We start from the raw sequence: 11,261 nt of genomic DNA on the forward strand, positions 1-11,261 counted from the left end.
AGCATCATTATAAGATTTATAATTGGGGGGGGGGAGGAGTGGACTTATGGAAGTAGGATCTTGTTATTTTCAAAATAAAGAAAGCAACACTGCACCATTTTGCCACAATCTTACTCTTTTGGGGACATGGATGCAATGCATGTAGAATAGGCTTACAGTATATCACAGTAATTCGGTGGTTTCATTGATACTAGTATTCACTTGCTCCCTGCTCTGTGGAAACCACTGATTTGCTCCCCGAGAATAGGGCTGCTGGGAACATGATAAAGAGCCACCCTCCAGTAGTTTAGCTTTGTGTTTTTAACATATTATTTGTTTATTGGATGTCAGCGATGCTTACTCTACTTCTTAAAAGTCACCCAACAGTCAGAATATAACTTTTCAAAATGAATACTGTAATTAATAACCATAATTTTATGTTATTATATATCTTATAATAGTCTAATAATCCATTGTTAATTATTTATATCCTGTCTACTGGGTGAAAAGCATTTACACGGGACATTGGCTGTAAGATGCTAGTGTACTATTCTGAACGCTGTCAAAAAAAAAACCTTAAAGAGTGCTAAAGAGTACTCTGTACTCTCAACTGAAAAAGCATTTGGCCCAAATTAAAATGCTAGTACTTCTAGTTGTCTTGTTTTTATGATACTTTTAAAATTGTCTTGATTACATGGTTTCAGAGAGACAGGGGTGGGGAGGCAGGCAGGCAGGCAGGCAGGCAGGCAGGCAGGCAGGAAGGAAGGAAGGAAGGAAGGAAGGAAGGAAGGAAGGAAGGAAGGAAGGAAGGAAGGAAGAGGCAGGCAGGCAGGCAAGCAAGCAAGCAAGCAAGGTCACAGATTTTCTTTTTTAAAGAGAGAGTCTAACAGAAAAAACGGCAGATGTAGCACCCACTGACAATCTGGAACATCCAAAGGTCAACTTCAGTGACAGGCAACCTCTCCTGGAACTCCAAGATGATGCAAGCAGAACAATGCCCCAAACACTCCAAGAGCTCTTATTCTGACCTCAGTGCTGCACACAGGAGAGTTTGAATTACATAAATGCTGAAGGCTGCTGATATACACTTTTTATGAATGTGTCCAAATGTCAAGACTTACAATCCAAAAGAGACCAACTTGCCAATCTTATCAAGTAGAATAAAAAAACTCACAACACTAACCCATGTAGCAGATGACAGTTTCCCACAAGAGTTCAGCTAACATTAAGAAATGCAGTTCACTACTATGAATTTTATATTCAGACTGGCTTAAATATGTTAATGTACATGGATGTTTGCTTAATTACTTCTCTACAAAATAATATGAAAGATTCATGTGGAAGGAAAATGAGAATGGAAATGGCAATATTCTGCTTCCTTATGAAAAATTTAGACTTTATAAACTTTCTCCCGAAAATCTTTTCATCTTAGAATAGATTTTTTTAATATGATAATTAATAATTAACTCATAAATATTAGAAGTCAACCAAAATCTACAAATTTAGACTTTTAATGTTGAAGCGACTGCTATAAAAACTGACATTTTTACATTCTGTTCTTCTCTTAATGTTCTATGAATAGCTTTGGTCACGGTGACCCAAATTATTTTCCAGTCTTCTCTGCAATAAAGTTTCAGTGACACGCTGCCACTACAGATACATGCTAGATGCTTCTCAAAGCAGTTAAGGATTTTTTTCAATTAAATACCAAAATACAAAAAAGAAAAACATGAACCTATTTGGCTGAAGTAATTTTTCCGTGCCTTATATTAAAAGTCACAACTGTTTAAAGTTGTTTTTACTTCTCTCTATTCATACATCTTTGCTGGGTCAATGTAGATATTATTATTTATTTTACAGGAGACTGAAATAAGAGGGGAAGCAGGTAGTTTGTATTATGCAATGATTACAGAAAGTTTGTTTTAAGTAGGCAGATATTACTATACTGTTGGCTGCTTACTAGAATAGACCAATGAAGGATAAAGAAAAGGTGATTAATGTATATATTTCCAAGCCATTAAAATTATTTAAAACAAATAAATGCCCACACACAAACCTGTGTAGCATACTTTAGTACACAACTGTCATAATCAAGAGATCTGATACTTGATCAGCAAAAGAACTGAATGAAAGACAAATTATATTTGAACCCTCAATTATCACATCTCCCTTTACATATGGTATTTTTGGTGGTGAACAAGATGTGATTTTTAAACAACTGTATTATACTTTCAAAGTTCTTTTTTTCAACAGCTTCTATAGCAGTTCAGCTTTGCAGTCATCTATTCTTATAAAAACAATGACATCTTTTTGGGAGATTAGATTTTAGGGAACGCTTAGTATATGACACTGCTGTGTTACTCCAAGCCAGTGTACCCATTATAGCTATAAGCAGGGGTGAAATGCTCCCGGTTCAGACCAGATCACCCAATCCAGTAGCAATGGTGGCGGGTGGTCGGAGAACCGGTAGCAAAAATCCCTGCGCCCCCCCCCCCCACCATGCCCAGCTGAGCCGCAGGATCATCAGAGGCTTTCTTTTTTTTTTTACTTTTAAAAGCATTTTTTCTACAACCTCTTCCGACGAAAAAATGCTTTTAAAAGTAAAAAAAAAAAGCCTCTGATGATCGTGTGGCTCAGCTGGGATAGTCAGAGGCTTTTCAAAGCATTTTTTTCTGCAACCTCTTCGCCGAAGAGGTGGTAAAAAAATGCTTTGAAAAGTCTCTGACGATCCTAGCTGAGTTGCCTGATCAGCAGAGGCTTTTCAAAGCATTAGAAAAAATTCTTTGAAAAGTTAAAAAAAAAAAAAGTTGGCCATGCCCACCCAGTCACATTACCCCCCGCCCCCCGGGGTAACAAATTTTACATTTCACCCCTGCATATAAGCCTCTATATATTTCAACACATTTCTATGAATTTTGTATGTTTGATCAGTCACTATGTAGTAGTTCAATTTTAAGTCGCACACAAGGAGCAATTTCAAATAAATGTCATAAAAGCACTTCTGACACGATAGATTGACTGACAGTCATATAGCCATTTGTTGCTATAAGTTTGAGGAAAAAATAGCCCACATAAACATGAAAAGAGACAGGTTTTTAGGATTAGTAGAGATCTTGAAAATAATGCTGTTATGCAACTACATCGGTCATAAAAAGCATTTTATACAGCTTGTAAAACAAAGATATTGGGGTCATTTGACTTTAGGATCAGGTTAAGACACAAAAAACCCCAAAGCCCATTTTAAAGCCACTACACTCAATCAAGTTTCCATTTCATGGTTAAAAACACTGTGAAGAAACAGTTTCTTTCCAAGTTGATTGTTACTTTTGTACTCCAAAATCAATAAAATTAAATGAGAAGGTCAATACCTTGGCAGAAGATAGTAATCTTTATAGTAAGAGCAGAAATATAAATATAGTTTGCTGTTCAAATACTAAATCTTTTTCAATATCAAGATATTTTTAAGTCATGAGACTCATCTTGTTTACTCTTCCAAAAACTAAGGAAAGAACCACCATAAGTGAACAGGTTTCCTTTTAAAAGTTTTATGTGCTGATACTAACTTTTTCCTACAATTTAGAACAGCTTTCTTATGTATGGTAAAATCACAGAAATGGTTCCAGTAAATAAATGTATAATGTAACAATTCACTGTTTCATAAGACAGTGGAACTAAAACAGTTCAGGAAGCAATTTGCAGATACAGACAAATCACAAGTATTTATTATCCAGGATTGTTAAATGTCCATTTAGTGATTATTTGATTGCCACACTGTAGCTCAGGGGCTTCTTGGCATGCCATGACTCTGGGCTTCAAAGTATCTTGCTCATTTTCACCTGATCTCAGGAGGAAAGCACTGTCTGCCAGTAACTGCCTTGTACAGGGCCAGGTTGGTCAGCAGTGAGAACAAGAAGATGGCAAAGGGGGAGATAAGCAGGTAGGAGGAGCTGAAATGCCCCTGCAGTCATAACTACATTTGATCACAGGGATGCTGTAATGGTCATAACTTTGAAGACCAAGTTGAAAGTCCCTTCATTCAATGTCACCATTATTTTAAACATCACTAAATGAATGGTCGTTAAGTCAACTAAAAGGTCAACTAACTTTCTATGATATGCCCTGACCCAGGAAAGATAGACTATATGAGAATGCTTACAACTACACAAGTACAATTTTTAAAAAGTGAGAAATGAACAAAATATTTATATGTTTATAGTATACCGAATTTTAATTAAAACATTGAAAAACATGACAGCTTCAAATATTTAATAACATAAATAAAGCAGATAAAACAGATTAGAATTTGTTATTTTGTTAGAATCGTTATATTTAAGGAATTGCAAAGAATCATACTCAAAATGATGCTGTCTGAATCTCCTGTCAATCAAGAGGATTAATTTTCACTAAATTATTGAGTGTTACATACCAATTTGTATCACTAAACATTTTATTTATAATAAAGAATATCAAAAACATTCTTAAAACATCATCTTCCATATTTAGGTTGCCATGAAGGGTCATTTGTCAGACCAATCAAAATGATGTCAGCCAGGAAAGAAGACATGCTCATGTTTACCACCATGTACAGCTGATTTTATTACAGCTTTTTAAACAGCTAGTTGGAAGAAGAAACTATGGTAATGCAATGCAAATTATTCTAATTTTACATCAACTATGTGAAACCACTGTAAGAATTTATCCCCTCTAGTTCAAATATTGTAATCTAAGATATCATAATATGATTTCCATTCATTCAAAAGTGTCGTAAGAAAAAGGCACATAAATTCATAGAATTCCTGGTAAACAGCCTTTGGCATTCTATCCTATACCCCTATGATGGCGAACCTATGGCACGCGTGCCACAGGTGGCACGCAGAGCCCTTTCTGCCGGCACGCCAGCTGTCGCCCCAGCCCAGGTCCACCGCACATGCGCGCACCTCCCATCAGCCAGCTGGTCTTCCGGTCTTCCGCGCATGCACGGAGGCAGAGCGTTCCCTGATCTCTGCAGGTTTTACCCTCTGCAGATGCCTCTGCAGGAAAGCAGGAGAAAGCTAACACGTGATGGGGGGAGAAACTGCAAAGATCTGAGGAGTACTGGAAGGCAGGAGGCACTCAATGGGGGAGGAACTTTGGAGATCATGGAAGGCAGAAGAAAGCTATGATTTGATGGGGGAGGAACTTTGGAGATCGTGGAAGGCAGGAGAAAGCTATGATTCAATGGGGGAGGAACTTTGGAGATTGTGGAAGGCAGAAGAAAAGTAGGATTCGATGGGGGAGGAACTTTGGAGATCGTGGAAGGCAGAAGAAAGCTATGATTTGATGGGGGAGGAACTCTGGAGATCATGGAAGGCAGGAGAAAGCTATGTTTCCATGGGGGAGGAACTTTGGAGATCGTGGAAGGCAGGAGAAAGCTATGATTCCATGGGGGAGGAACTTTGGAGATCGTGGAAGGCAGGAGAAAGCTATGATTCCATGGGGGAGGAACTTTGGAGATCGTGGAAGGCAGGAGAAAGCTATGATTCCACGGGGGAGGAACTTTGGAGATCGTGGAAGGCAGGAGAAAGCTATGATTCCATGGGGGAGGAACTTTGGAGATCATGGAAGGCAGGAGGCAGCTCTTTAGCACAGCTAAAGCACAGCTCTTTAATCAGATCTTGGCTCTTTTAAACAGGGAAAGAAGACAGGCAAGAGAATGAGCGCGTGTAGCAGGAAGCTCTGGTGATGCCCGATCATCAGCCAAGCTCATCAGAATTTCGGCTCTAGAGCCATCCCAAACCCCACAGCCCACGAGCGAGGCGGAAGAAGGGAAAAGCCTCTCTCTTTTCAGTTTCCCATCAGGCTGGCTCCGCCAAAGGCTGCCTCCCAATCTCGGAGCCAGTTCCCTCCTAAAGTTTCAAGGGCCACCACATGATTTCCATGAACTTGAGCTGAACAGAATTGTGGGGCAGAGCGAGTGTGCCGGCTCCTGTTTTTCCCAGCTGTCGAGTGCTCATTTAGAGAAGAGGAGCTGGGGAAACAGGCAAGGCGTGGAGGTGGCAGCGGGGAAGCGCTGAGGGCAGCATATGCATCTTTGGGCTTTCCACTTAGGTGGCGATAGGTGCAGCCTGTCCCCCATCCACCACCTGCTCGACCTGCAGCTCCCAGTGGGAAGGAGCCCAGGCAAGCCTCACGGTTCGGAGCTTCGTCGGGGGCAGTCTCGGCCCCGCCATCTTGGAAGCGCCATGCGCCAGGTGGGGAACAGCTGTCTCACCAGGGAACGGGCCGGTACCTAGTTGTCCTCTGGTAAGAGGTATGCTGGCCCACTTGGAAAAAGTGGGGGGCGCATTGGGAGGGCATGCATGCTCAGTGTGGGTGCATGTGTAGAGGGAGCGTGGGGGGTCTCGTGCACGCATGCGTAAATGGGAGCGTGCACTGCATTATGGGTTCCGGCACGCGGGAGCGCAACAGCGCTCGCCCGCTCAGATTTTTGGCACGCAATGCCAAAAAGGTTCGCCATCACTGCTATACCCTATGTCAAGTATATTAAATTAAAGTATAATATTTAACAAGCATATAGCTGAGACAATTATTTACACAACTGATTAATGTACCTGTTTCCCCATCTCCACCCCCAGTATAACAATGGTATTTATCTTCCTTCCTTTTTTACAAGACTTCTATGTCCATCTATCTCATATAGCAACTCAACTCACAGTATATAATGTATATTAAAATAAGTTTTAGTACAGGTCTCCTGTTGCCTTTCACAGAGCCCTATTATAATGAGCAGTAAATAAACAGAAGCCAGTCTACAAGCTATCTATACCAAACAGTACAAGAGGCTCTAAAACAAAGTGTTCCCTTCAAAAATGAAGAGCAGTTTTTTTAAAAAAATATCACCACTATGTTGGTAAAGAACAGCCAGTTCCAAAGTGCTATAAGCCCATAATTAAATTTACTGATACTATCCCAATATTTAATCCCTACAGAACAGTTACATTTATGTCTCTCTTGCTTCTGTTTCTATTTCCTATTTCCTTGTACTATTAAATGCAATAAATGTTTCAATTTAACATAGTTCATCATAACAAACATACTTCCACATGTGCAATAAAGCGCGCTGCGGCGGAAGGTAGACAAGCCGCTGGAACAAAAGAGGAGCCTGCCACCAGCAATGCTGGGAGGCTCCTGAAGATTCCGACGGTCTACAGCAGTATCGGGCGTGAGACCTTCACGCTGTTCAGGCAGAAGGTGGGGCGGTTCTACCAGGGACTGGGAGCCCCCAGCCCCGATACGCCGACAAGCGGCCTTCAGAGGGCTCAGGCGCAAGACCCTTCATGCTGGCAAGCTCAACCAGGTAACTGGGAGCGGTTATAATACAAAGGACCCAACAATTGCTGGTACAAGCAGTGAGAAATGGGTCAGCTCAGAAAGTCGTGTCTTGTCCAAATCAGACCGAGTCTGAAAGCTGGAAAGCAGAAGGAAGAGGAGAAGCTTAACAGCTTGCAGACTTGGTCCATGGACATCAGACGAGAGTTAACCCATTCCTGACTGCTGGCCCCACGCTCAATGAGCATATGTATTTACTTATTTATAGACAGATATTATATATATCTTTTAGTATATATCTACAATGTCTCCTTCAACCTTCATTTCTTTTCAATAGCTATTTATTGTGGCCCTTAAATGTTTTAAACAAATACACGATTTAAAAAAAAAATATTATGAGATTTTTTTTGTTTTTATTCTTTTTATATGTATTAGACTTTTCGTATTGTATAGTATATAAATATTGTCAACAAATAAAACCACAATAATATTTTAAAAACCCAAGCATCTTTAAATAGGTTTCTCTCACCTAGCCCTTAAAAATCACACACTTTCAAACAGTCAATTTTGTCTTATTTTTCTTTACCATAAAAAGCAGGCATAAAGCTATAAGTGTAATAAGGAAGTATTTATTACTTAGGGTTTTTTCAGATGCCTCTGCACTAAAACTAGAAGATTTGCCTCCTCTCTTTCTGAACTTTTAAATCCTGGCAGTAACTATGTAATGATTCTGAAAGGATGCCAAGGATACAGATGCAAAAGAATGTGGACAATCATAGCTTTTATTTATCTTGAACACCAGCTGGTTACACCTCACCTACCCATGCGCTAACAACCACTGCTAGTCAATTGCTTATGGCAATCTGCCTACTGCTAAATTATTTTTTTTCCCTCTGGTTAGAGGGTGGAAACAAGAGGCAGGCAGGAAAATACACTTTAAAGAAGCTAGGTGTGGGAGCTGGCATAATCATGCACATTCACAGCTAACCATAAACTGCCAATATCACTGAAACACTCCCAAAAGATCATACTGGATTTTAAAAACATCAAATTTATCAAAGGTACAACTATCAACCTGAATTAGTTACATAGGTTTAATTGAGCCCAATAAAATTCTACCATTGTATTAGATATAATGAAGGCCACCACATTCATTTTTTGACTGTAAGGTATTTTGGAATCATCTGATAGTCCAATACTAGAAATCTATTTTTCAATTCAAGGAATTTATCTTGCATTTTTTTACTGAGTCTTATATCTCTTCCCAAAGATACCACAAAAAAATGAATAACATTTCCAAAAGATATGGGGGGTGTTCAGTGTTTTACAGAATTTCAGACTTGTGTATCGAATAATTATCAATAAGTCAGATTGTTTAAAATAATCAAAAATAGCAGAATATTATTCTGATATTCACATACTGAGAATATAGAAAACTCTGCATTTTAGTACATTTCCATGACAGAGATTTTTTTAACAAAAGAAGCTACATACAACTTTGGCTGTAATTTTATTTTATTCAAATCTTCTTTTTAAGTTCAATGTCAACTCACGAAGCATTCCTGACCTGCTCTCGAGTTGCCATAGGCAGAGGGATGGGGAACTGAGCCTCGCAGCTGCATCAAGGAACTTGTACATCAGTCAAAATAAAGCACATTCCAGCCTGTGATTGTCAAGGCTGTTTCCAAGGAGACCCACGCTGGCCGAAGGGAGTGACTTCTACAGCCTGTGAAATTGCTTCGTTGGGGAATGTGACTGATGACACACCTTCATGTGTGGGAAGGGGGAGTCAGGGTCAGGGGGGAGGGGGAAACAGGGTCAGAGTCAAGGTGTGAACTAAGTGAGGTCAGAGTTGGCTTTACTTGGTTCGTGCCGACATGGCGTTCCTAATAAATAACTGGATTTCTTTTGAAGCTTGGCTTGAGGCTCATGATTAATTAGGAACCCTGACATACCAATTATTTTACAGGAAATATATAATAGATATTGTTGTGTGAATTAAAAGCATAACATTCTTTGGATACTTTTGCAAGATGTAGGCTTCATTGGCTACATGGCTTTGTCCAGGTTACAAATTTGACATCATTGTTTTAGTCATAGCAGTACAAGTTACCAACCCAGGACATGGCTGCTCCTTATATAAACTATCAATTAAAGTGTTCTAAAACTGCATCAAATGTTCCAGAATGAACAAATCTGCATTTTGTATAAGATTTAAACAATTAAAACTATATTTCTGTATAAAATTAAAATCACCAGATTACATACTTCCAGCAAAATGTTCATTGCTTCCCGAACCCATTAACTCACCATTCTCATCAAGTAAATCCTCTTCATCATCTCCATCATTATCCTCCTCCATTGCTTCCTCATCATCTTCTTCCTCCTCTTCCTCTTCCATATCCTCCTGCTCCAAATCTGGGTCCACATCTGGATCACTCCCTGAGACTGACTCGTCCGACATGATTCCCAATAGCACTCCTTGTGCATTACCTGCTCATGATCTATATTACAGCAGCCCTACAAATTAAAACAGAGGAAATAAACATCAGATAAAATTGACAAGCTGTAAGGCATGATGTAGCACAAACCAAGTTTGTTGAAAATTCTCCAGATTATTCTATTAATAACTTAGAACACTTATTAACACATCACTTTTTAGAATTATGATATCCTTTTCATGGCAAAGCATGGGAATAATGACAAAGTCTCCAACCATTTATTTAAATTTACAGCTGAAAATATAACATGATAACAAGCACTTTAAAGATCTGTGCATCTCTATGATACAATTCCAAATCGAAGCAAATTTAAATTGTCTTAAAACAGGCATGCATGCAGGATTATAATCTATTATATCTGAATCTTTCCTGATTAATATTTTCCAATGAATGTAATATAAAACATGCATCATACATTTGCTCACTTTATAATTAAATATTCTCAACTTTTGAAAACTCTTGTGACTTCTGTCACACACACTTTTAAAATAAATCAGACAAATATTTACCAAATGATAGCTTAATGTTGTAACTCATGCTCTCATTAGCTATAATGGTTTACAGAATTTTCTATAATAAATTTTAATTACAAGTCATATATTTATAAAAGGGGTAAATAAATGTTAAATGAATAAAAGCATACAGTATGCTCTTTTAACCAAAAGAGCAATAATAAGGAAAGCAGATGAACAATGTAAAATCAAAATTAAATAGCGGAATAGGTTAAAAAATTTAAAAGTTCATAAGTTATGATAGTTATTGACATACCTGAAGTAGTATATTTACAACAATTATTATAATGTTTTAATGCATAATTAATTTTGGTCTTCTTCAGTTCTGAAGAAGCTTCTTGGATGAGAAGTGACACATCTTCAAACAAAAACAAAGACAGTCCAGTTGCCTTTTGAAAAAAACACCTTTGGGACATCCCAATAAAAAAATGGTTTATTACTGCAGTTTAATGGAAATGTACTTCTCAATAATATATTGATTGAATATTACTTATTCAATCAATATATTATTGATTGAATAAGTCAATAATATATCACTCTGGTGACTATAAAATGGACGTTGACTTACCTGAACGTCCCTTTTCTGGGCGCTGCGTACACTATCCATGAATGGGTTAAATCCTTCAGCCTTTGGCAATAACTGAGTGAGAGCTAAATTACCCTTTCCTGCTACCATGCCACGCCCCCAATCCCATGATCCCCCGTCTGAAACGAAGGCGTAGCAAACCACAAGTACCAGGTAAATAAACTAAAACTTTATTAAGAACCAACGTCAAAAACGATGAACAATAACTAGGCAGGAAGCCAAGAAAAAACAACAGGGGAGGGTATGGATAGTGTACCGAGCGCCCAGAAAAAGGACGTTCAGGTAAGTCAATGTCCATTTTCCTGTGCGCTGCTCCCACTATCCATGAATGGGATATACCCAAGCTCAAACTCCACGGGCGGGAAGCTGACTGCC

General features: G+C 38.8%; 1 protein-coding gene across 1 annotated transcript in view; it reads right to left on the bottom strand.

Annotated features, from left to right (window-relative positions):
* RAD54L2 (RAD54 like 2) overlaps nucleotides 1–9,754 on the bottom strand; it is a 45,710-nt gene extending 35,956 nt beyond the window's left edge. Inside the window, exon 1 of the mRNA XM_070937074.1 lies at nucleotides 9,598–9,754. Coding sequence (XP_070793175.1) covers nucleotides 9,598–9,751 — 154 coding nt within the window. The 5' untranslated portion in view covers nucleotides 9,752–9,754. The remainder of the gene's footprint in view (nucleotides 1–9,597) is intronic.
* Nucleotides 9,755–11,261: the final 1,507 nt, after the last annotated feature.

This window comes from Pituophis catenifer, unplaced genomic scaffold, assembly GCF_029215685.1.
Source record: "Pituophis catenifer annectens isolate HBS135680 unplaced genomic scaffold, rPitCat1.0.hap2 SCAF_2, whole genome shotgun sequence".
Taxonomy (NCBI): Eukaryota; Metazoa; Chordata; class Lepidosauria; order Squamata; family Colubridae; genus Pituophis; species Pituophis catenifer.